The sequence below is a fragment of the Symsagittifera roscoffensis genome, chromosome 4 (assembly GCF_963678635.1).
Source record: "Symsagittifera roscoffensis chromosome 4, txSymRosc1.1, whole genome shotgun sequence".
Lineage (NCBI taxonomy): Eukaryota > Metazoa > Xenacoelomorpha > Acoela > Convolutidae > Symsagittifera > Symsagittifera roscoffensis.
Window position 1 is genome coordinate 45483628 of NC_087065.1, and position 26881 is coordinate 45510508.

General features: G+C 35.7%; 2 protein-coding genes across 2 annotated transcripts in view; both read right to left on the bottom strand.

Annotated features, from left to right (window-relative positions):
* LOC134844305 (ATP-binding cassette sub-family C member 4-like) overlaps window positions 1-26881 on the bottom strand; it is a 463247-nt gene that overhangs the window by 91018 nt on the left and 345348 nt on the right. The gene's annotated exons all lie outside the window — the stretch shown is intronic.
* LOC134845117 (uncharacterized) lies at window positions 15129-17024 on the bottom strand. The gene is made up of 3 exons (XM_063861973.1): window positions 16700-17024; window positions 16327-16436; window positions 15129-15494 (listed from the first exon to the last, which is right to left on the bottom strand). Exons 1-3 carry the CDS (start codon window positions 16879-16881, stop codon window positions 15322-15324), a joined length of 465 nt encoding a protein of 154 aa, XP_063718043.1. The 5' UTR covers window positions 16882-17024; the 3' UTR covers window positions 15129-15321.

Genomic DNA, 26881 nt, shown 5'->3' on the forward strand with positions numbered 1-26881 from the left:
ATTGGAAAAGCACTGCCCAAAAATGTTAATTACCGCAGCTTATTTTTAAAAACATGTTATTAATATTTTTTGCAAACGAAAAAGTTGGATAGTGTGCAAAAAACCAAGACATTGATCATGAGTGAATTCGATTAACTGTTTGCAAATTTGAACTGTATTATAAAAGAATTTTAAATTTCTCAAAATTTAATTGACAGTTTCTTGGTCCATTTACCGAAAACTTCACAAAAATTTGAGGAAAATCAGTGGCGTTGAGTGAGTTTTCTCTCTGCTTAGTTTTTTCTACCTCAACTTGTACATGATCATGTGTGGGGCCATATTAAGCCAATTATAGAGCCAGCTTCGATTCTATACTGATTTTTCGAAATGATTTCTCAACGAATTGTCAAAAAAAACGGTCTAAATATTTGAAAATTATTGATAAAAAGCAACAAACCATTTTGCGTGAAAACTACAATCTGCATATGATAAAAAGTAATAATTTTGATTGTGACGCAGTTGAATTTTTTTAACTTTTAAATTGTCTGTTTTTTTTCGTTGTATTTGAATCAACCTTTCGTTAGTTTATTTTACTCAAAAAACTTGAAGCGATGGTTTGATGACGCTCTCAGATTCAACTGTTCTACAATTTTTATTCAGCATTCGTTCAAGCACAAACCATGTTTTGTTTCTAGCGTGTTTGGGTCCGTTACTAGGTACAAAGTTTACTTATGCTTCAACATAGTTAAAGAGGTCCAAATGATTCAGTCAATTTATTTGTTCTGGATGTGATCATGTTTACCCCGTTTTCAAAAAAATTTTTCGGCCTTTGATCATATTTACCCCGTTTGTTTTGTTCGATCTGATTTCTGATTTGAGTTGGAGTCACAAATTGATTTTCGTCCAAATTATTTAGGCGGGGTCAAATGAACAAAACGCTGAGTGCGCCCATATATTTTGCTATTAAATTTCAAGCTTCCTTCCATTTGTTAATTTCATCCAATCAGAGTCAAGAGTTATAATCTCATTTTTTAAAAATAGTGAATTTTTTCCAAACAATGAATTTTGAATGTGAATAAACCAGCCGACAAGGTAGGTCATTTGAAACCAAAGTAATGTAAGCAGAGCCGAGAAAAGTTACGTCATATGAATCACATTTACATAACTATTGCAACTGTTCTATATATTTTTACATAACTATCATATATTTTTTACGCATTTTTGGCTGTTTTTATATAGTATCTGGTTTATACAACGGCTGGTTTACATACCACCAAAATTTGGGCCGTATAACAGAAAAGACCCTCAAGGGGTAATAACATTTGAAAAAGTTGTTACTTGATAGGTGAAGTCACATTGGTACCAAAATTCATTTGTACCCAAATGAAATCGATCCCAGTTTGTACCAAAATGATTCAACTCGATTTTCTGATAAAGTCGAATTGCGAGCTAAAGAACTATTACAATAATTTCCTAATGTTGAAACAGACGAAAACTAAACAGCAGAATAGTGAACGCCGCAGTCGCACCAACGTGTTGGAGCTTGCCAGCAGAGGGTAGGACTCCATACGAAAACTAAATCCGGCTATTGCCGCGTAGCGCGCCCACCGGCCAGCCCACCGTAGCGCGCCCACCGGCCGTTTAATGCCGCGTAGCGCGCCCACCGGCATCCCAACAATCTGGGACAAGGATAAGGGCACAGTGATAGGGTTTCAAATGGAAATACTTCGCCAAAAATCATATCTAATTTAACGAATGATACCAAAACAGATAAATCACACCGCGCAGACCACCATGTTTTATTCTGATAGAAAAAGTCAGAGGAAGCAAAGGGACAAAAGGGAGATTGGGGTTATAGAAACCAGGAGAAAATAGTCTAACGCAAAAAATAGAAAAAACTAAAAAAGCGGGCTTTAAGTGTTCACTATGTGGTACCATTTTGTGGAACGAAAGAAACGCCAAAGAATATCATCGAAACTTTGGTGGCGGACGTCTTAGTGACAAACCACTAAGGCAGCGACAAAGTACAATTTTAAATGCCAAGTAAAAAATGCACGAATCCCTCGAACCATTCCGTTCGGACTTCGTATAAATATCATCAAAAATGGATTGCAGAGACAAGGAAGAGAAGTGGGTTCGAGTTATGTTCACAGTATATTTGTTAATGGCAAAAAATTCAAGAAAACTTGTAGCACCAATCAGAACACCAAACATTATATGAATCTGCATTGAGAAGAGAAAAAAGGAGGTAAAAAGATAGAACAATCAAACATTACAGCTGAGGACATGCAAGTATAATGTGGAACTCATTTCAAGTAAAACAAAAATTGAGCTTTATAAACCAAGGCAACAAAAAAGAATTCTTTGATAGAGGACAAGGACAAGGAATTAATTACACCAAATCTCCATACCAGACAGCAACATATCCGAGGACAACAGAGAACACTTGGACAACAGAGAACACTTGGCCAACAAAACAAAGGCAAATCAATTAAAACTTCTGATGCAAAAACCATCTCACACAACGGAACCAACAAGGTGGGCCAAGGATAACGTTTGCTCAAAATGCGCAAAGAGAGTACACTTCCAAAAACTTTGCTGCTCTAGAAAATTCACCGATGTCAACGGTCACAAAAATGAACCAAAAGAACCGCACAGCGTCTAACAAGAAGGAAATGTGGATCCAATAGCCTTCGCAGAACATATATCTACAGAGGGACTGACAGGACTACAGCAAAACAATTACACAGTCATGGCAAAACAAGAAGAAGAACTAAACAGATTATGGTACAATTATAAACCACAGGAGAACTTATTTAAGCTATAGCGGCCTTGGTGAGCCAACTGTCCTTACTGAACGATCATGTGGCCACAATAATGAAAGATAAGATACGAAACTGCACGATAATATACGATACGAATCGTTTCAAAAGACGACTTAGCTCACAACTTGTTATGCTATACTAGCCTAATTGTTGTGATAAACTTATTAAATAGCACTAGCTGCTAATTGATAAGTTCATTTCAGAGCGCACATTTCGGCGAATCGGATACTTACGTGGATAGCTCTATGCTAAGGGATTTTAGAGATCCGATTGACGGTACACAGCATTTGAACCAGAAGAACAAAAGATATATTCACTTCACTTACGTGACGTTGTTGGTTATTAACTCTATCATTCTCTGCTTTATTGCCGATACTTCTTCTTGATTTATTTTAAAGAGCTAAAATAGAGACAACTGATTTTATTGTCATGGTGGACGGCGATAGTGGACGTGGGCCGTTACCGTCTACCAAGGACTATTATCCTGCGATTGACGAGCTGCTTGATTATAATCCTGAAGAAGTGAATAAGTTTCTCGCCACTGTCAATAAAAGCAATCTCACTTGTTTTTTACGCGAAGCCTTGTCCAGGTTGAAGTCCACTACCTTAATTGTCGATTCGATATCTGCGGTAGAAAAATCTATCAAGTCTGTGTCAGTGACCCCCGCTGCCCAAACCGTCATCTCCAACCCCTCTACCTCTCCACAGTCTGAAACCCTTCAAAAAAATAGATGAAATCAGAATTCAAGGCATACCTGAGAACTCATATCAAATCACAGCGAAACGATTCGAAGATGATTCGAAACTAGTCACCGATGTGCTGGAATTTATTGAAAAGGATGCTTCAGGTTGTATTCAAGACGTTTATAGGGCGGGCAAAGTGAAACCCAATTCAGGAAAGTCCCGAACTATCATTATAAAATTGAATTCAGCGTGGTCTGCTCGCATGTTATTCAGCAAAGCCTACAAGCTGAAAGATTATTCATCTGCCGTATTTCTTAGTAAGTCCCTCACAAAAACTGGCCAAGAACTTGAAAGAACCCTTCTGAAAAAGCGATTTAAACTTAGCGAATCTGGGCATGATAAAAGTCTCATTAAAATTAGAGATTTAAAACTTTACTTGGATGGCCAAGAGGTTCCAATAAATTCCAATGAAGACTGACTATATTCTGAATTATTTATTGTGTCCTTAAATTGCCAAAGTTTGGTTTCATTAAATAGACGACTACAAGTTGTTAACTTGTTAAATCCGTGGAGCTGTGGTATCTTCTGTGCCTCCGAAACGTGGCTGAATGACTCTACCGAATCTAACCACGTTTTTCCTTTCTCTGCTTATTTTGTTATTGCTCGATATGATAGATCAAATGGCGAACACGGGGTGCTCTTATAGCCTTTAAATCTACTTTAAATTCACATTTTGATATCATACCGGTTCATTGCAACTCTAATGTTGGATGCGCTGCTAAACTTTTGAGTTTTTCATATGTTTTATGCATTGGTACAGTATGTGATCCTCCTGCATCTTCTAGGTTCAGGCAACCCTGTTCAGAAGTTCAATATTTCCTATGCTTAGTATATTCTGCTTACCGGACGGAATGTTCAAAACTTGGTTGTTTAAATAATTATTTCTTACTTGGCGGTGATTTTAACCTACCGGATATTGATTGGCGCACTAGCTTTAGTTCTTCCAGCTATGATATGAGTTTGATTTCAATCTTCCAGGATTACAATCTGCAGCAATTGATTCATGAACCAACTCATAATAGTGGGAATATACTTGACTTTCTCCTAACTGACCGTTTTCTAGAAAATGAACCTGTAGTCTTTGATTGTGCACTTTCTGATCACCGTGCCGTTGGGGTTACCTTTTCAATGCATACAAAGCTGAGTTATTTCCACAATCTTTTTCCAGAAGTTCTTTTAATTTCGTTACTTTTAATAGTTTCCTAGATGCATGCTACGATGCATTAAATTATCCTCATTTACTTGAAATTTTTTCAACTCTGTTTATACCTACAATATCAGGTGCAGTGGCAGCATCTGCACAGCTGAAATGAAAACACGACAACAAATACCTTTTTACTACAGTTCATCTACGGTTCACCTTATTAATAAACTAACTTCAAAGACACGACAATTCCCGGCTTGCGATCATAGTTTTCTGGCACTTGAGCTTGACCGAAACTTAGAACTAGATAAATTATGTTATCTCAACTCATTTGCAAATTTGAATGTTAACAACTGTTTCAAAATTCTCAAGTGCATTTTCAACAAGTGTACATTTCCTGGCACCTTTTTTTGGGGGTCATTTAAAGCTCGCACCATTTTAGAAAAATCCAATTTATTTAACCGCTTTTTCGCTTCAGTCTTCAAACCCTCCTGTTCGGTCGATGTGATACAGCTCTATACTTGTTCGTCGATTTCGTTAAATTCCATTGATATCTCTTTCGATAAAATTCTAAACTTCTTAAGCTCTGCTGATGATTCATCCTCAGTTTGCTGTGATAATGTACCTCCTGCATTTCTAAGGTACTGCTCTAATCAACTGTGTCCCTTGGGTATTGCGCTTTACGAGAATATTTTGAAGCACAAAGTCTGGCCTGATGCTTGGAAAACTGCGTATGTTTCGCCTCTTCATAAGAAAGAAAGTTGCAGTGATGTTACCAATTATCGGCCAATCAGCTTATTACCGAAATTATCACAGGTCTAGAACGAGTTTTATTTGATCATGTTTATTTGAAAATCCGGTACAGTTTCGTCATCGCAATATGGGTTCATGTCTCGGCGTTCAACTGTAACTCAACTTTTGAGTTTTTGTAATAAAATTTTTGAAGGTCATGAGCAGGGTCTTTTTACTACCGTGTTTTATGCTGACATTAAGAAAACTTTCGATTCAGTTCGACATGACAGGCTGCTTTATAAACTTGCGTCATATGGCCTTGATTATGATTTCCTAGAACTTCTACATAGTTTTTTATCCAATCGCTACCAGCGTGTGCGCATAGGTGGCATGCTATCTGAAATTGCCTCAGTGACAAGTGGCGTGCCCCAAGGTAGCACTTTAGGGCCTTTATTATTCTTACTGTTTGTAAACAATCTTCCCTCAACCCTTAGCACCTCTTCATTTCTCTTTGCTGATGATCTCAAATGCTGCAGCGTAAATTCTACTTCCTTACAGACTGACTTTTCCGCTCTACAGCGGTGGTGCACTGAAAATTTTCTTGATTTACATCCAGAGAAGTGCAAAATACTCTCATTTTTTCACTGTTCCGTAACGACTCTCTATATTGGTAATACTTTGCTTGATAGCAATCAAAATTTTAAAGACCTTGGTGTTATTTTTACTTCGAATTGAAGTTGGTCCCTCCACGTTGCTGACAGATTCGAAATGCTATAGGGTCTTCTTTATGTTGAAAAAAAATGTTCCGATGAGTGCATCTAGATCACTCAAAACTAATTTATACAAAACTTGTTTTCTCTCCATTTTATCTTATGCATCTCCAATTTGGTCCCCAAGCAAAACAGATCTTCAGAAGTTGGAGTCTTCAAATAAACGTCGCATTAAGTGGATTGGTATGACTGGTGATTATAATTCTACACTCTTGAACTTGAATATTTACCCTATCTCTCATAAGTTAGAGATAAGTTATTTACTCCTTTTCCATCGACTTTTCCACGGGAAATATGACCTGAATATTTTCGAACACGTTGCCCTTTCAAAATCTTGTTCGTCTTTGCGGAGCTCAAATAACTGAAGATTTTCAAATGTTTGTTTTGAAAAATCGAAGATATTTGAAGACGAGAAATTTTTGTTTTGATCGAGTTGTAAGGCTGGTAAATCACCTGAAAATTGATGCTCGTGACTCATTTTGTGAATGGAAGAGTAAAATTCATCTTTTGTACAAGAGCAAGCTTCAAACTTACAATGAAAAAATGAGCTGTTTGTGGTCGGCAAAATGTATTTGCCTGTATTGTCGTTCTTAATATCTTTTTTTTTAAAATATAAACTATTCCTATTATTGCTGTTAAGTTTTGTAAATTGTAATATTGTTTTGTAAATTCCCCAAGGGGTAAATTAAGTCCTTTCTCTCTCTCTCTCTCTGTGGCATACGGCATACAACAAGCCACTAGGATGGTAAATCCCACCAATATATTCAAGTAACCTTTCATAGTATAGGATGGACTTAAAGCTAATATTGTAAGGCAGAGAAGCCAAACAAAACATGCCAATAGGCTAAAACAAGAAATACCGAAGTACCAACAAAAAGGAAGAACTTCCTGATACACCTTTCGGAGAGGGAAAAGAAAGGAATTGACAAAATAATGGACCAACAACACATCAAAAACTGGAAAAAGGCGAAGACAAACAGCTGATTAGCCCAGATGTCATTGCAGTTGAAAATGAGCAGTCGATCCAACTAGCTCTAGACTCCAAGTACATGCCTAAGAACAAGTGGAAAATTCCAAGCATTGACTTATTGTAAGATGACAATGTGCAACGAGTCAAACAACTATAAGAAAATCGATTCCCAAAGGGTAACATAATCAGATGGGAGTGTTCCTTCAGCTTTGTGGGAGGGAAAGTATCCAGAACAGATCACTTTCAAACAGGTTCTACGGTCTAACTGATACGCCAGTACGAAGTCGTAAATGCAAGCGACCACTTCAGTACACAGTAAAAATACTTTTGCATTCTTAGTTGACATCTGGTGGTCACAAGATTAAAAAGTCCGATCTCCAATCGATCGCAGTTTTGTTACTACGAAAACTAGCTAACGAGACATTCACGATCAAAATGCAAATGCGCATGCAAAAACGTAGAAAAACCAGGCTTTCACATTAGCGCAGACGGCACTAGACCGTCAAATAAATAGACGGTTGCTTAAAAACAACCACTAAAAATCGATAAATAATCAAAATTGGATGAATTCTTTACACCACGTGAAATTATACATCACAAATCAAGCATAAGAATCCGCGCCATTGAGACGATTACAATCAAACAGTCAGAAAAATAGCTTCAAGTGGGAGGAAACAATTTACATGCTCTTCAGAAAACTATTAGAAGTAGTGGCCGAGACCACTGAAAAAAGTCGTTTCGAAAAAGCTGGAAACCAAAATGGCATGTGGCGTTTGTGTGGCACTCAACAGTACTCTTTTGAAGGATCTTATCAAATTCATACGCATCAAAGTCACTACCTGTACCGAGAAATTTCTTTATTTCTGACTTGAAATTCTTCATATATAATCTAATTTCTGGTCAGAAACTCTTTTTGAAATGTTTAAATAAAGCAGGAAGTTTCTTAAAACTCTTTTTTTCTCGTCTTAATTCTGATCAGAAATTAGCTAAATCTACGCAATTTCCAGCTAGAAAAAATCTCACGGTGGGTCTCGAACCCCAGACTGTCAGTTTTCTATGCGGTTGTACTAACCCCTAGGCTACAGTTCTTGATTATTTTGCTAATTTTGGCAAAACAACACTTTGCATTGCATTGCTACTGTTACTGTGTATACTCGAAGCATGTTTATCTCGTTGCGGTTGCGCAGTGAACTGAGTTATGGTTTTACTTTCCAGAAACTATTTATTGCTAAACTGAAAAAAAATAGATCTTTTGTGCACAGAAAATACGAGAAAATTAGGCTACAAAATCTATATAAAATTTCTATCTAGAAAAACAGCCTCCAGTGGGTACGGGTAGACACTTGAAAGGAAAAGTATTAAACCAAGCAACTAGAGTTATTAGGAGTTGCCTGGTCGGTAGAAAACTTCACATTCTACCTAAAGGAAAAAAAACCTTCTGTATAGTTAATTTTTATCATAATATTTTCATAATAATTTAATCATAATACTTTTTACATCATTAACCTCCATTATAATCGATTATAAACGGTAATAATAGATTTTTTTCAAAGGTTATTTTCGAAGTTGGCAATTTGGCAATTTATCTCAATTCCTGTTTAGTGCAGTTGCTACGAATTACCTTTCATAAAGTTAAATTTTTCACATAACTTACGTTTAAATTTCTCTTCTTTTTCAATTTGGCAGTTGAACATTTTATCTACCATTGCCATAGCAAAAAATTACCATTCCATTTACCTACTACACCCCCACCCCCTCTTCGCCTTCTGCCCCTCCCCCGCCAACTACCCCCACCATAATTCGAATAAAAACAAACTATAAATTTCTACACCCAAGTAGGGGGGGTTTGAGAGTGGCGAGGGTTGAAACCCTGGGGTTTGTGTGTGTGTGTGTGTGGGGGGGGGGGGGGTTGTAGATGAGGTTGTGGTAGGAGGGGAAAATGTGGAGGGATAACTTAGGGGTGGGCTTGATAAACTTATAGTGGAGGTAGGGATTGGGGACAAATTTTTTGAGTTTTTTTTTAGTGATGAACATATTTTTTCGGGTTCCAAATTTGCAGAACGTTGATTTGTCAACAATTTGGTGTCATTTTGGTAATTAAGCAATTTTCTCATCCAAATGTTTCTCATCCAAATGTTCCAAATGTTTTCTCATCCAAATGTTTCTCATCCAAAATGTTTCATAAAAAATCGATTTTAATGGATTTTTGAGGTCTAAAAAAATCGATTATTTTGTCAAAATAGTCGATATAATGGATTTTTAATTATTGATGGTCATGAAAATCGATTATTTTGGCCGATATAATCCATTATTATGGATTATTTCCCATGAAACTCCAGTGCCGGATGCAATTAAAATTAGCCGGACCCACATCAGACGAACTAAACAGACACGCGTTTGTTTTGGCAGCAAACAAAAGATACCTCCCGGTAGCAAAAAAACCTACCGACACAATTCGTTACGAACAAAACCACAGATACCGGAAACAAAATTTGGTGTACCAAGAAAAATGCTACTATTTAGGTGCGACTAATCGCAAGCATTCCGGGGTATAAAATTTCAATTACACTGCAAACACAATAATATTATACTTCTTGTAGCACTGGTTGACAACAACAGAGCACTAATATTGGTTAAAAAAGACTTCTGCTAATAAAAAAAGACCATCGGATCAAACGTTACAACCTGTTCTTTAGTGGTAATATAGATGAAACCTTTCGCTTCACACCTCACGCAATAACATTATCCCCATTTGGTATGCATATCGGAAGACGCTCAAATCCGACTTTGTCAAATGTGACAACAACTAGTAACCAAAATAACGTTAAGACCATTTAAAACTGTCATCAGTTTTAGACAATAAAAACATACAGAGACCGACAAACACACGAAAAACAAGGCTGGCCAGAGGATGAAGTAATCATCTGGCGAATTACACCAAAAAATTGTCTTTAGGATATTAAGAATTTGGATATAGAGGTTACCGAGCAGAAATCATCAAACTTTTGGTCCTTAAAAATTGCCTATAGCACAAGTTTAGGGAAGCAAAAATCATTGAACAAAAACTTAATTGTGGAAGTAAAACAAGTGGCACGAAAAACAGCGAGAATACCAAAAAAGCTTAGATTTCCACTAGCAGCCAAGCAAGATATAAAGATAGGACAGTAAAAATTGTATTTATATAGGCCAATCACCGCATTGATACAAAAAATTGGAAAACAATCTACAGTCCTTTTAACAAACCCGAAAAAAACTCTTAGAGTTAGACTTAATAGGCTGAACAAACAATTTTTTTGCCTACAAATCAGCACGGCATTACAATAATTACCAATTTTTAGACATCACAGATCACTCCAACACATGACCAGCCGGTAGAATGTTCCAGCAGGGAAAAAGTCGGACGGCAAAATAATCCGGTAAAAGGAGCCCGTAACACAAAAAAAAGCGAAATCTGACAAAACACAAAGTAAAGAGCAATCCAATCATAATAACAAAGAAATAAATTTTACAGACTCAGGAAGAAGAAGACCTGTTTGCGATGAAATACGAAAGACTCAAATCAAGCCTCAAAAACGTTTTCTGGATTTATTTCATCAGTAAATATGAGGAAAGTGTCCCATGCACATGGAGAATAAACTGCTGCAATAGCTGTGTAAACTCAAAGAAACTATAAAACTCAGTTTAAAACTCCCAACGCGGGGCATTTTAGCCCCATGGCTTTATGTCTAAATCCTTGTTTATTATTATTATTATAAAGATAACGGGAAGGACCCCAAAACCGAAAGACGCCATAAATCTGAATTTGCCTCCTTCGTCTTCATCCGACTCAGAAATCTCGACGTCCTCAGAAAACACTGAGGAACAAGAACAAGCGCTTAAGAAGCGAGGCAAAGAAAAACGCCGCCACCCACGTTAGCATGACGTATTGGCAATCAAGTCACGAACACTGGCAACCAAATTCGACAAAGCAATACTGATAATGACAATTCAGTAAAAAATACAAAAAAACCTAACCCATCGCCAAGCCAAGAGGGTGTACCTTCGTTCCTACAACTAATAGAGGAGATAGAAAATCAGCCTGAGAGAAGGCACACAGAAGAAGTCAAGCCATGCCTAGACTTCTTGAAACAACTTAATCTGAGAGAGAACAAGACCAGAAGAAACCAAACCTCTCCACAAGGAGCGAATCAGCAAATCTGGAGCTAATAAAGTCCAAAATAAACAGACACCAGACATGTAGAAAACACTGATATAATTTGCAGGGATAAAAGAAGACGCCAATAAAGAGGACCAAGGGCCGAAAAACAACAAAAAGCAAGGCAAACAAAAAAAAACAAAGTGGAGCAGCGGTCAAGAACAGAAGTCGAGAAGATGCAAAAAAAGACGACCAAAAATCGAATTGTAGCAAAAAATAAGACAAAAGAACAAAAGCAAAGAGAGAACAAACGAGGAGGAATGGGGATTACCTAAACTTCAGGATAAGAAGCTTGGCTCTTGTATCAGCTCACTCAGTAATGATTTATATTTAAATTTCCCTTAAAAAATTTTATTGAATTTAAAAAAATTTTGAAACACAAGTAGTCAACAATCTGTTTAAGACTGGGGTATTCCAAGAAACAGAGCGACGCAAGTTACTTTCCACTTTTCTTTGATTCTTTTTTTTTCTGCGGCGCAGCTTATGAGTGTTCAAACTTTTCGCTGTGGCTTTTGAATATTAGAAATTTAAAAAAAAATGATTTTTCAGCAAGTTTTGCATAGTTTGTTTGACACTTTTATAGTTTAAGAATATGGAGTTTCCCAAAAAAACCCGTTTTTTGTTTTTGGAAATATCAGTAAGTTTATTTTTGAGCATTTTTTCTTGTTAATTTTTAAACCTTTTGACAACCCCAATCCGAGAGTTACAAGAAAACTACAGTTTAAATTTTAAGTTAATTAGATAATTTCGTGAGAAAAGTTAGATTGTCTATCAATAAATTTTCCCTTTTTAATTGTGGTTTTGTGGTTTTTTTTCATCCTCGAAAAAATCACGGAACGCAAATCATGGAGCTTGTTTCTACTGAAAACAAACCAAACAAGACTGCTTGTATCAGGATGAAGCCCTAAATCTTCCGACTGCCTTTTGTTTTTTATGAAGTACTTTAAATAAAATGATAGAGAAATATTTTCAAAAAAAGAAAAAAAATCTCAGTTTACGCGTTAACAGCACCAAAAAAAACGCGTTAATAGTCACTCAAAAGCCAAAATAGCAATACGTAAAGCGCCATAACTTTGAGAAAATTGATCACGGGTGAAACAATTTTTCAATTCGAGCTCAGGACAACAGTACTTTTTGGTTGATTTTTAAAAACGTCGTCAAAAACTGCTAGTGAAAAAGTCAAAAATTGCCTGGAAACAAACCACACCGAGCACAAATAATCCATGATTTTCTTTGAAAGTCGAAACAACAAGACTGGTTGCATCAATGTTCGGACTGCGTTTTAGTTTCTATACAGTAGCTTAAGACAAAAATAATTTGATTAAATTTTCAGATTGTTACTGGCAATAAATAAACAATTATCCACCCCTGCCGCTATGCCACGAGTTACGCGATCTCCTCGTCTTCCAAAAAATTAATTATAATACCATAAAACAAAATGTTTAAAAAAATGATATTTTGATGAAAAACATCACCCAACACGCCATATAAAGTACAAACTGATATATTTCGCCCTCAGTAACAAATCAGTTATGGCAAATAAGCTTCTTTCGACCTATTTGGAACAATTTCTAAGACGGATTGAATCGCCGCTAACGCTTTAATAGCGCGAATATATCGCGCGTTAATTGTCCCATATTGGCCAAAATTGCAATCTTTAAGCCCCTATAAGTTTACAAAAAACAATCACAGATAGAATATTGTTTCAAAATTAAGCTCACGACAACAATACTTTTTAAACATATCAAAACAGTTAGTCAAAATCCGCTAGTTAGAAAGTCGAAAGTTATCAGAAGAAATAAAACCACCCGAGCATAAATATTCACAAAAAAACTCGCCAAAATAAAGTGATGTCTTGTCCAAATAACTCAGTTACAAATCGAAATTCATCTAACAACACCTTCCATATCCCCACTTCAGTTCAAATTGCCTTTATTTTTCAACAAATTGACCGCGTGTCTTGGATACCGTTAGAAAACAATTATTAAATTAAATTCTGGATTTGTCTTGCGAAAAACTTCACTAAAGTGTTGGAAACTCTTTAGAAAAAATTTAGGTAGGACCAATCTATGTAATTGGCAAATCCAATGTCTTGCAACTGCTGTCTTTTCATTGTCATATCTCTTTTGTTCACGGATAGTCGGTGTGTGTGGTTCTATCGGGTTTAGAAGGTTGTCTATGTCGATGTTTTCCTTTGCGATTACTGCCAGTTGGAACAGATCGCTCCACTCCTCTCAGGGAATTGGTGGCTCCACCGTATGGTTTAGCTAAAACGAAGGTATACCTCTCACGTTTGATTCGCTACTGTTTGAATGCGCTATGATAAAATATTTCTTCGTTACAGCTAGTTCTACTTATGTATAGATAAAATTGTAGGTTAAAAATGGATTAATCTCAAAGTTAAAACATTAAAAAGTAAAACAGCATTCTCTCCGCCGAAGGGACTGAACGTATCAAGGTCATAAGTAAGTACCAGTTATGATGACAAATAAATTAATTATAAAATACGAATAAGATAATGCAATTCACATCATAAATAAAATCAATCAAGACAACTCGTATCTTTGAAAAAGGAGTTTCAATCAATGCACCAAAACAAATTGTGTCCAAAAAAAATGGTGTACTTAGGACCCTTTGGGTTGGCATGGGTTTTTGGCAAGTTATTTCGAAAAAAGTTCTCGAGATAAACTGTCCGAATTCAAATCAAACTCTGATTTGGTGAAAAGCAGGCACTATTCATTTCATCGACGAACAGTTTTTCACTTGATTTACGATTGATTAACTTTCTTGAAATGTATATGTAAGGTCTCAATATGAAAAAAAACATTGAAAATTGGAAACAAATCGTGTTTTTCAAGATTTTTTTTGCATCGATAACTGGTCGGAACACTCAGCGCTACTTTTTTTTTCTCTGCGAATTGAATTTCCACCTTTTCAAGCCTGAACGTTCGTTTTGTACCAGTTAAGCAGTCCCGGGCTATACTAATTTTTCATACAAAAATAAATTCCTATCGATGCACTAAAAGACTTATATTAAGTTTTTTTTTCAGAAAAACTCTAATCTTAAATAATTTTTTAACAATGAGTAGAAGTCTCGTTCAAATTAATTAACAGAGCTCAGCATGTTTCAAAACAGTTTGTTTCCACTTCGTTGTCTGTAAAAACCTGTTTCGATTTATTTTTGCGATGTGTTTTTTTGGGCATCGGTTATTTCAAAGCCCTGTTTAGTTTTTCTCCCCTTCAAGCTCCGGGGTTGCTCGCGGGCTGCGCCGAATATCTCTCACTCGCAACACTCTCATAAGGGGGTGGTTGGGCCATTTGTCGTGCTGGCGGAGACGTGGCTTCTTCTCGAAGTTCTCCAGATAAAAATCTCGAAGTTCTCGAGTGAAGTTCTCGAGATAAACTGTCCGAATTTAAGTCAAACCCTAATTTGGTGAAAAGCAGACATTATTCATTTCCAAGACGAACAATTTTTCACTTGACACACGATTGATTAACATTCTTCAATTGTATATGTAACGTCTCAATATGAAAAAACAATGAAATTTAGAAACAAATCGTGTTTTTCATGATTTTATTCGCATCGATAACTGGTCGGAACACTCAGCGCTACTCTTTTTTTCTCTGCAAATTGGATTTCCACCTTTTCGAGATTGAATGTTCGTTTTGTACCAGTTATGCAGTCCCGGGCTATACTAATTTTTCATTCAAAAATATATTCCTATCGATGCACTAAAAGACTTAAATTAAGTTTTTTTTTCAGAAAAACTCAAATCTTAAATAATTTATTAACAATGAGTAGAAATCTAGTTTAAACTAATTAAAAGAGCTCAGCATGTTTCAAAACAGATTTTTTTCTACTTCGTTGTCTGTAGAAACCTGTTTCGATATATTTTGCAATTTTTTTTTTTCAATCTTCTGGGAATCGGTTATTTCAAACCCCGTTGAGTTTTTCTCCCCTTTCAAGCTCCGGGGTTGCTCGTGGACTCCGCCGAGTGCCTCTCACTCGCACCACTCTCATAAGGGGGAGGTTGGGACATTTGTCGTGCAGGCGGAGACGTGGCTTCTTTGGGGCTCTGGCTGAGGGTAGGGGGAGGTCCACCAGCTCGATACTTTCCGCTTGAAGTATTCTTACCTGAAATATATATTTTTTCAAACCTAAAGCGGTTAAATTAATTATTATTTTGAAAACTCGTAAATGTCTCAGAAAAGTTAGATTTGATGGTTGGGCTTTTTTTCAGAGGACTTCAATCCCCTTTTCAGGGGCGGATCTCCCTTTTTTTCTGAGCTCTCCTAAACCACTATAAAGACTCCATTTTGACCAAATTTTCTGGCAGGCATAATTTTGAAAAAAAACAGGCCATAAAAGACGTTTTTAGGCAATTTTTGGAAAATTTTGACCAAAAATACCGCGTTTTTTCCGCGCGCGCTCTCCTTCAAAATTAGTATATACTGGCGTTCAAGGCGCCCTTAAAAAAATTTTTAGGATCATTCACCAAAAATGGATATCTTAAAATAGTACAAAGGGGTGACCCTTTGGGTCAGCAGGGGGTAGAATTCCTGAGGGGAGGGGGTTGCCCCCTTTGGTACTATTTAAAGACAACTGTTCTCGGCCAAACAGCACCCACAGCACTGTTCTCGGCCAAACAGCACCCAAACAGCACCCAACTGGTCTGTCTGTTTGTTTTTTGGTATACTTACTGATTCGGCCCTCTGACCATTAACAGTTTCCCCGTTACTATTTTGTGGCATTCATTTTAGTATCCCCAAAAATTGCTTAAGAGGCCATTGAACATTTATATACACAAACTTTTAGAGGCGCACTCCAGAAAAATGTGCTACAATTTTTTTTGCTGATTTTAAAACTTTCGATACATCTTGCGCGCTCAACATTTTGTTACAACTACCAATTATGTACAACAATTATGTACAATTATGTACAATAAAGTCCCACTGATTTGACTTACTTTTTTGGTTTTTGAGCACACAGCACACAATGAGACCAACAAAAGTTGCAATGAGAAGACAGCCCACGATGGGAATGATGAGGAAAAAGAGAACAAACATCAGAATATCCCTAAAAGAACACATGCAAATTCTGCTCATTGATATATTGACACAACTTTTTACTACACCGTTTTTTATATGCCTTAAAATATTTGAAAAAGGCATAATGCACTGCATGCTAATTTCTAATGTTACGAGCAGATTCAGATACATAATTTGATTCAGTTTTTAACAAGCTTTTTGAAGCAGAAGCCGAGAGAGTCAGTTGTTTCTGAATTAAATTTTCTTTGGAATCTCGAAGGTTTGATGAAATTCAAAATTGGATGAACGTACTTGGAACATATTTCTCGGCACTTGTCGTCGGAGCAGCACTTGTGTCCAACATCTTCGGCCAGATGCACGTACTTGTCCATCCATTCGCACTCTTCATCTCTTGAACAGCCATATTCCCCGTGAGCAAATCCAAGCACGAACGCAAAAACGAAAAGAGAACACGCCAAAGTCTTCATGATCATATAACAGCTTAAGCTATTTTGTATAATAAAAATTGTGCGAATTTGTTTCTTGCGTAAGAGGTGACCATTAGTACATTTTTAAAACTATTTGACCAACAATTACACATTCTTTTTTCAAATTGATAACTAAACGTGTTCTGCAGTCTGCTTTGATAAAAGAAACTGGCCATCTATTTACTGAAGGAGACGAAAAAAACCACATTAAACCACATCACTAGTAATAGATAGTTGAAAATTAAAATGACAATCTCTTTGAAAGCGCATGAAAACTTCAAAGTTTTCTAAAATCTATAAAATATTTTAAATCTCTGGTGTGTTATGTGTGAGCGAATGTGCGTGCATACATGCGTGCGCGTCTCTCTCTGTGGACTTGTGTGTGTACGTATGTGTGTGTGTGTGTGTGTGTGTCTGTCTTTGTGTGTGTTATTGTTCGATTTTTGCCCAACTCCTTTTGATCGGTTGAACAAAAGGATCTGATTGCTGATCAATATCTGTGGTGGTCCAAAATTATTGTTCCGACTTTCGATACGAAAGTAACGGAATATTTGTGCTCGGGGTGGGTTTTTTTTTTTCTTCAGACAAATTTCGACTTTTTAACTAGCAATTTTTGATGGAATTTTTTTTATCATTCAAAAGGTATTGTTGTCCTGAGCTTAAATTTGAAAAGATATTTCTTCTGTGATCATTTTTTGTAAAGTTATGAGGGTTTAAAGATTGCCATTTTGGCCAATTTGGGACAATTAACGAGCGATATAATTCGCGCTATTAACGCGTAAGCAGAGATTTAATCCTTCTTATAAATCGTTCCAAATTGGTTGAACGAAGCTTATTTGCCATAATTGAATTGTTACAAGGAACGAAATCTATCTTTTTGTAATTTAAATGGCGTGTGGGGTGATGATTTTCATAAAAAATTTCAAATTTTAGAAAAAAAAATTTCATTATATTTTATTTCATTTAATTTTTTTATGTTATAACTGCTGCTCCATAAACCTTAAAAAGCAGTCGGAACATTCAGGGCTTCGCCCTGTTACGAGCAGTCTTGTTAATTATATAATCAATTACAATTGGTTTCATTTGGAGAAAACCAACGACAAAACTTCGGTGTCTGTAATTTCTGAGGTTATTTGCAATTTTTATCTATTAGATGGTAATAATTTACCCACACTGAAATTTCATGGATAATAATTGAATATATTGATTTTTATAGTCTCTCTAAAAATGAAAAATATTCGAAATAATTGTCTCTTTAAAATTCAAAAATAGTCGAAATTATTGAATAAAAAAATTACAAATTGAATAAATTATAATTGATTACAAATGGATTATATTGTTAATGTTTTTTGAAGCAAAAAAAGCCATTTTACTTGATTACAATCAATTATTTTCAAATAATTTTCAGAAAAATGTTATCGAACGAAAGATTACCCATTATAATAGATAACACTATTTATAATCAAATTTAAAAAAAAAAATTTGTGTGCTTTTTTTAGTTGTTGGTAACCATTTTGAACTTGAGTTAGTTATTTTGTGGTTTCACATATTTTCATTTTTTCTTAATTTGAATCGCATTTCATGATAAATTACGTACGTATTTTTGTTATTGTTTTGATTAATGTTTTTGCAAACCCCACAACCTACCCCACACTTCCCCATGTTTAATCTCTACCACAAAGTTATCTATTCTGGTGGGCAATGGGGTAAGGGCGTTTGTGGTCTTGGGGTGGGGGTGTTTGATGAAGGTATTTGGCGGGGGTTGGGATAAACGCGGTTGGGGGAAGTTGTAAAAAAGGGGGGCGGGGCAGAGTGAGGGACGTAACGGTATGGCGGTGGACGTTGGGGTAGGGTCTTCATAATGGAGGACGTGGGGTTGAATGGAGGATGTGGGGGGGGGGGGGGGGGGTTTGGGGCGTAGTGGAGCGTGGAGGGGGACATGGGGGCTAGTGAACCCGTGATTATGGGGGTCAACATTTTCGTTCGCGCTCGAAATTTGCAGAAAGCTGCAGTAAGTAGAGTAAAATTCTTCAAAATTTATATCGACTATACTGAAAACAAAAAGAATTTTTAAACGATTATAATGGTTTAAATTAGATTTCTGTTTTTTGAAAATAATCGATCAGAATGAATTAAAAAAACCATTAAAATGTCTAAATTTGCCTCGATAACCAATTGTTTAGCTGAAGCTTCGATGCGAGTAACACCTGCATCTAACACAGGATAAAGTCATTTAGGTTGGAATTTTATACTTTATCTAGAATATAAACAATGCTTTAGATTTTCTGAGCATAAAAAAGCTTGGATATTTGAATTTTATATTGATTGCTTTAGCCAATGAAAAAAAAACGATTGATAACCTTTTGAATTTACGTAAAAGTTTTTGAAAATTTGCTCACTATTTTCTGTTTTCACTGCAAGCAAATCTAGAGTTTTGACATGGAAAACAATGAAGATTGCTAGAAATTTTTGTTGAAAAAAAATTGCTAAAAAAATTGGTAAGAAGTTGAACTAATTTTTTTCCAGGTGGAGGTTTGCGGTTTAAGTTTTGATCGGTTCAACCAAAAATCAGATGTTTGAAATTTGACTGGATAGGTTTCAGTCGTTTGGTCAAATTTTCTCAAGTTTCGACTGTGTTCAATCAAGTAAAATTGCTCCAACCTACTTCGAACTATGCAACCAACGTGTTCGCAATTCAACTTAGTGGATCAAACGATGTCTTCTATCAACTTTGTAGAAGAAACCAAGTCTGTTGTCAACCCTGGTCGGTTTGATCGACTAAACTCAAATTTTGGCTATCCTACTATTCATTTTTTGAAAGAAATTAAACCAACAGTAAGCCTCAAATCAAATTATAAACAGATAGTTTTAAAGAAAAAACGCATAACGATGAGAATTACTTCCAATTTGTTTTAAAAAAACTGCGATTCAAACACGGAAAAATCAAAACAAAAACTAACCAGCACTAAACTATTTGTGACTTTTGTCAGCAATACGTTTTCTGGAAATAGCTTTAAACATAACTTGAATTCTGAAATCTAGTCTCATAAAACATCAACGGCATCACAAACGCCTAAGTTTTGCAGACTTTCGGAGAAAATATTTCAAAACAGTTTTCGCGCCGGCTTCCAAAAAAAATGATAGAATAATTGCGCTCGGGGTGGTTTGTTTTTCTTCGTTCGAATTTAAAATTTTCAACTTGAATTCTTAGACCGATTTTTAAAATTCATCGGCCTGAAAGCTTCTAATCTCCTGAGCATAACTTCAAAAATTGTTCCTAGGACAATGTTTTATAAAGTAATGGGGGTTGGAAAGTTTGGCCCATTTGAGCTAATTAAAGCTCGATGTTTTTTAGTGCTATTAGAACCTAAGCGGCGAATGATTTTTTTCAAAATTTAAATGAGAAATTTAAACAGTTTGCAATTATTGGTCTTATGCGTTAAACGGCCCAAAAATCAAAATTGAAGCAAAATGAAAACTAAAACTGAAACTGATCCTGATTGGCTAATATTAGCCAATCAAATTCGAGCAACTAGGTCAGCCATTCCGATTGATACTGAGAATTTCACACAGACAGACAATATTTGTATGTTGATTACGTGTTTTCAATTTGAAATAATTTTTCTGACTATTTTCCTAATTTTGGGTCGTTTAACGCATAAGACCCGCAAATATTAGCGCCTCATGGAAATAATTGCAAATAGAAATAGCAGCCTCATGGAGCACAAAATATAAACTGTCCTAATCCACTATTACTTTCCAAAAAAAACCTAATAAGAGATTTCTCGTATCAATTTTCAACTCTCTTGCAACTGCATTTAAGTTATCTGAAATAATTTTCTATCAAAACTATAAAACAAGAAAAAATTGCAACCCCCGCACACACCAAGTAAGTCAAGTTCATGTGATTTGTTTTTATAAAACAGCGCCTAAATTTGGACCAATTACATTGCTTCAATTCAATTTGGAAGTAGCCAGCATGATGCTGCTTAAACTACGCACTAAAAAAATTGGTCAAAAGCGCGCCATTATTACCTCAAATTGGCTAAAATGACTGATCTCAAACCTTTTGAGTTTGCAAAAAGTGATCATTGGTGAAACATATAATTATATTTTTGATGACAAGGCATCAAAAATTTTCAGATTGGAGAAAACTTTTGTGGGTTCCGCGATTGTTAAGAAATTAAATTTCACATAAGAAAGTGCATGTCATGCTAGCTCGATAACTGAAACTGTTTTATGAATAACTATCAACTGTTTTCTTTTGTAAAATTCGTATCTTGATTTTTTTGCTTTTTCAATTCTGTTCGCAGAGACACTGAAAAATTTTGGTATTTAGATTTTTTTCGTCGATATTCTATAGCAGTTTTTCCGAAATTATTACTTTTTTCGAAATAAATTTCTCATTCAAGTGTGATAAAAAGTTTTCAAAAATTGTTAGAAGACCTATCAATTTTTTTTATTTTGTGCGCTTCTTATGCGTTTCCAATGTTTATCTCATGCTTGGAGAAACGTATTTCGGCATTCTCCCATCGGAGACTTTGCTGAGTATCTGCAAGTAGCTAGCAGAAGCAATCAATTACAAAAATATCAAAATTAGCAAAATTTGTGTCAGAACTATTTATTTTTCAGATCTGAAATAACCAAGAAAAACTAAATTTCAGATCTGAATTAGATCTGAAATATATTTTTCAGTATTGAAATAACCAAGAAAAACAAAATTTCAGATCTGAAATTAGATCTGAAATTACCCATTCCTAAGGTATCCAAGCGTTATTTTAACATTTCACAATCCATTTCAGATCTGAAACTTAGATCTGAAAAAAAAAAATTCAGATCTGAATTAGAACATTTACTAGGTACGGGTTTGAAAATTATAGATTGTTATCATATATAATTTTATACTATGGAAAAAGGTTGGTCATACAGTTTTCCTGTAATTTTCTAAGCTGTTTTATTCCAGGCAACGTATTGCAATTGAATTTCTGGTCTCTTTGATCAACGGGTGCGTTTTGCTTTATCGAGAACTATGGAAGGTTCATTGAAAATAAATCTGAGGAGTGTATCTGCTGGTATTGCCGGATGGTTTCGTTTGACTTCTAAAATCAAACAAAAAACCAAAAAGTCACGTGTGTATTTGAAAAACAAAAACACTGCAAAAATACCATAACTTAACCTAATCATTATTTTACGTATTTTATCATCGAGTCAGTGGTAATCATAGTCAGAAAACATGCTCATCAAAACTGCTGGCATCTTTCTGAGAAACTGTCAATTTCCTGGAAATGCATCATAAATTGGGTATAAATCCACACAAACAGCATATTTAAAAGCGAAGTAGATTGCTTAGGACGTTATTGGGGGTCAGAATGAGTGAAAGAGCTCAACGTACCGATGAAAGCACGACGTTCAAAGCGTCGATGAAGCCCAGTTCGAAAGACAGTAAGCCGACGGTGAGTAGTGACAAAGCGTCCAAAGTTTCCAAGGATACGGCCGAGAGGACTATTCCGGAGCACCCCAGTCCCGGTGGCTCTCAGGGAACCTCAGGGGGTCAGTATATTGACTTCGGACAATTGCACGCGCCTGATGACGTCACAGACGTGCGGTCGGACTACACGCCCATCGGAATTGCTAAAGCTAAAAGGTATACTGTTTAATTAAAAAAACCAGCGATGTCATCAAACTTTCGTCAAAACTGACTATTCAGCTATTCTAAGTCGCAAAAGTAAGTTGGCATGGCAGAAACGCAAAAGAAAAATGGCAACTTAAATGTGCCAATAATGAAATACATTTTTAACTTCAGAACTGTTTCTTGCAAGCATGGGTAAGCACTTGCAACTTCTACACTTATGAACAAAATTAAACGCACACTTTGATTTTCACGCTCCATAATACCTGATTCTGAGGATCATTTCGAGCAAGATTTACTTGGAGTTTGAACAATACTTTTACATAAAGCGTGAGCGAGTGATCTCAGCTACTCTCTAAGCAACTCTCAGGTCTTGACTTAAAGCACTTACCAGCTCATTCCGAGTCAGTTTTCACCATCTGTAATAAATTTTTCCACCGGCGTGAAACTACAAAACAAGAGAAGTTAGAAAAACTGTCCCACCTAAAAAAAATCACTTTTATCGTTCAAAATGATTCACATCACTTGATCAACATTTTCACTCCGCTTATTCGAAGCTTGTTTATGTCTTATAATTTCACGCCGTTGGGAAAACTGGCTTTATCAGATCCAGATTAAGCTGTTAAGTACTTGGAAGCAAGACCTGAGAAATTTCAGAGGGTAGTTGAGATCATATATTCACGCTTGATGTTAAGAAAGTGTCAAAATATCCTTGAACTTTAAAATTTGAGAATATAAATTAAAATGATTGTCTACTAGTGTAGGACTTTGAAGCCTCCAAGGAGCATGCCAATAGCTTGTTTTCTGCTTTTTTCCAGTGAACGAGGCGTTTCTTATACTAGCACACGTTAAACCTGCGATTCAACAGATGAAAACCAATTAAATTAGTTCATTTTTGAGTTGACGTTTTTTGTTGACGTTTTTTGTTTACAATTTGATTGAATCTTTGCTGAGAAAAGTCAATTTTCATTTAATTTTGCCATGCCAATGACTCCACACCATTGTTCTTTCAATTTACTTTCAACGATATGGTAGGAACAGTAATCAAATCTCGGCAAAAGACACCTATGTTTAGGAAAAACTTTTAAGAAAATGAAGGGCATCTTGGTATTTTCCTTCACATAATGGATAGTTATAGATCATAATTTTGAAGCTTGTCAATTTAATGAACAAAAATCTTTCATCGGCATAAAAATTGTACTTTTTAAAGCTATTTTCTAAGCAATGTTAGAAAAATTCAATACTTTACTTACGGGTCTAGGACAACAAGGCGACGGAACTTCAAGCCGAAGGGACTTCAAGCCGAAATTAAAACTTTACAAGCACCCCAAAACGCTATTTTATCATCTGTAAAACGTTGCTTTTCTAAATATTTGGCAAATTTAGTCCACAATAAGCGTTATTCATGACAATGCACCATTTTTGATTCGCATCCGTTAATAACATCAGCCAGTTTTTGAAATGCATAAATTATAAACATGAAAAATGCCTTCAACCATGTTTTACTTTTCAACTTTCCGAAACATCCTTTGGAGGCCTAATTTATATGCAAACGCCAATAAATAGTGAAGAAAGATTATGAAATTCAGATATTCTTCACAAAAGTTTTCAAATTATTCATATTTCACGACTTTATAAGGAAATATTCGTCTTGAAGTCCCTAATTTTACAATTCGGCTTGAAGTCCCGTCGGCTTGATGTCCGCACCCTTTACTTACAACCTATTATTACAAAAATCATGTGAAAACACCGGTAGCCAGTTACTCTGCTTTGATCACAAACTATTACGCCCGCAGTTATTAAATAAAATCCGTTTTGAAAGTGTTTCTTTTGATCAGTTGAAGGTCTCCCCGCGCAATTTTGTGTCTGTATGCTCCTGGATTTCAGACACAAGTTTTTCAACATAATAACATTTTTTCGGAACGCTCAACGAGAATGAAATAACAAAAAAAGAACAAAGGGAGGATCTACTGAACAATCTCTTCCCCTCTATGGTACCTACTTAAGAATCTCCACCCCTATAAAGAAATACAGTAAATTAGCACTGAGCTTTCTATTGAGAATTATAATTTTGCTGCACTCTGATTGGTTGAAAAATTGACCATTTTGACCTACTTAAGAATCTCCCCCCCCATCCTTTCTTTAAAGGGGTGGAGATTGTTAAGTAGATCCCAAAGGGAGCGTCCTTGTTCCGGAATCCGCTGACAATTCACAAAGTATACAACTCTTTAAGCAGTTTTGTAAAAAATCATCAAGTTTTGTATCAAAACTACCATTACGAGGCTAAACTTTTTATTTTCAGAATGCGAGCGGATTATACAACCAGGCAGGGGCAAAACGTGTTTTTTTTTGTGAAATTCTTAGCGGGTAATTCATTGTTTTAAAAAAATTATTGTTGAAGCATCTAGAAATGGACAAAAGAAAGAGCAAAATAATCACCAATATTGTGTTTGCCAACAAAATTAACCTTGCAGGCTATTTGTTTACGAATTTATTAATTTTTTTGGTCTAATACCACTATCAAATTTTGACATGTTTAAAAGCGTGTCTCCATATATGCGTCCCTGCGCGCACAAATCTTTGCGCTACTCTAAAACCCACTCTGGGGTCCTAATGATTACCCAGACGTAAATGACACTCATACCGAAACGTTCAGAAGATTTTTCTCTGATACAAGCAGAATTTTCTTATAAAATTTTCATTTTGACTACATAGCGATAGATATAATAACAAGGTTAGCCCACTAGATGGAAACATGAAATTCAAAAATCTGAAAAATATTTTCAAAAAATGTGAAACAAATTGACTCTTTTTGGTTACTTGGGTTGTTCCAATTGAGTTCCCCAGAGACGAGTAACAAAAATTGTAAATATCCTTCTGCAGTGTTTTCTTACCGGAGGGGTATATTTTGCTTGGAGACTAAAATGGGAAAGAACCAATTTCTTAAGAAAATTTTCCACAAGCTTATTTTAAAGGCTGCAAAAACAAGAGGTTATAGCTAACTAAATGCAACAAGAAGCCCTGAATGTTCCGACTGCCTTTTAAAATTTATGGAGCAGTCAACATAACATAAAAAAATAAATTTAATAAAATAAAATTAATTTTTTTTTCTAAAATTCAAATTTTTTTTTTGAAAATCATCCCCCTTCACGCCATATGAAGTACAAAAAGATAGATTTCGCTCATTGTAACAAATCAATTATGGCAAATCAGCTTCTTTCGACCAATTTGGAACGATTTCTAAGATGGATTAAATCTCCGCTTTCGCATTAAGAGCGCGAAATATATCGGCCAAAATGTCACAAATTGGCCAAAATGGCAATCTTTAAACTCCAATAACTTTACGAGAAATAATCACAGGTGAAATATTTTTTTCAAAATGAAGCTCAAAACAACAATACCTATTGAATGACATTAAAAAATTTCCGTCAAAAAAGGCTAGTTAAAAAGTCGAAATTTGTCTGAAGAAAAAAAAAACCCACCCCGAGCACAAATATTCCGTTACTTCCGTATCGAAAATCGGAACAACAAGACTGCTCGTATCAAGGCAAAGCCCTGAATGTTTCGACTGCCTTTTAAGGTTTATGGAGCAGTAATAACTCACAAAAATTAAATGTAATAAATGAAAAAAAAGTTGAATTTTTATTTCTTAATTTAGAATTTTTTTATGAGAGTTATCCCCCACGAAAAAGTTGAAATCTGTCTGAAGAAAAAAACCCACTCCGAGCACAAATATCCCGTTACTTTTGTATCGAAAGTCGGAACAAAAACTGCAAAAGATCGAATTGAGAATTCTTGAAAGGAGACCTTTGTTGTGAGTTTTTTAAGAATTTGGTTAAGGATTGAAAAGGAATTAATATGATACCACACTTGACTACTTACGAGTTTTCTTTGAGGTTATCAATTTCGTGTGAACAAAAACACTTGAGAACAAGGCTACTCCATTGTTCCTTTCAGTCCTTATCAATGGTCCTTATCAGTGGTCGGAACCGAAACTCAATTCTGCTACCGCTATAAACCAAAGTATCCTCCGTCAACTTAAGATATATACTTTTAAATAGCTTCCAAGGGTGCAGATCAAAGTGAAACAATATTTTTTTTAGTGAAAAAAGACTGGCCATTGGTAACCAAAAAGGCAGTCCAAAATCATACGGCTCCAGATCAGACTTACAATCATCGTTCATTCCGCCGACAATTCGAATGGACGAACCTTCTCCTGAAGGGAGCGAACCAGTGCAAACCACGTGCAAATTCTGCTACAAAATGATTACAACCGAGGTTAAATTTGTAGCCAATGAAAAAACATACACGATGTGTTTGTTGTTGTTTGTTTTGCTTCTCTGGCCGTTTATTTGGCTTCCGTTTTGCTGTAAAAGC

Coding starts and splice junctions, on each gene's coding strand:
- LOC134845117 (XM_063861973.1), bottom strand. CDS start 16,881: ATGATCATGAAGACTTTGGCGTGTTCTCTTTTCGTTTTTGCGTTCGTG. Junction 16,437..16,699: donor TGCCGAGAAATATGTTCCAA/GTACGTTCATCC, acceptor GTGTTCTTTTAG/GGATATTCTGATGTTTGTTC. Junction 15,495..16,326: donor TGTGCTCAAAAACCAAAAAA/GTAAGTCAAATC, acceptor TATATATTTCAG/GTAAGAATACTTCAAGCGGA.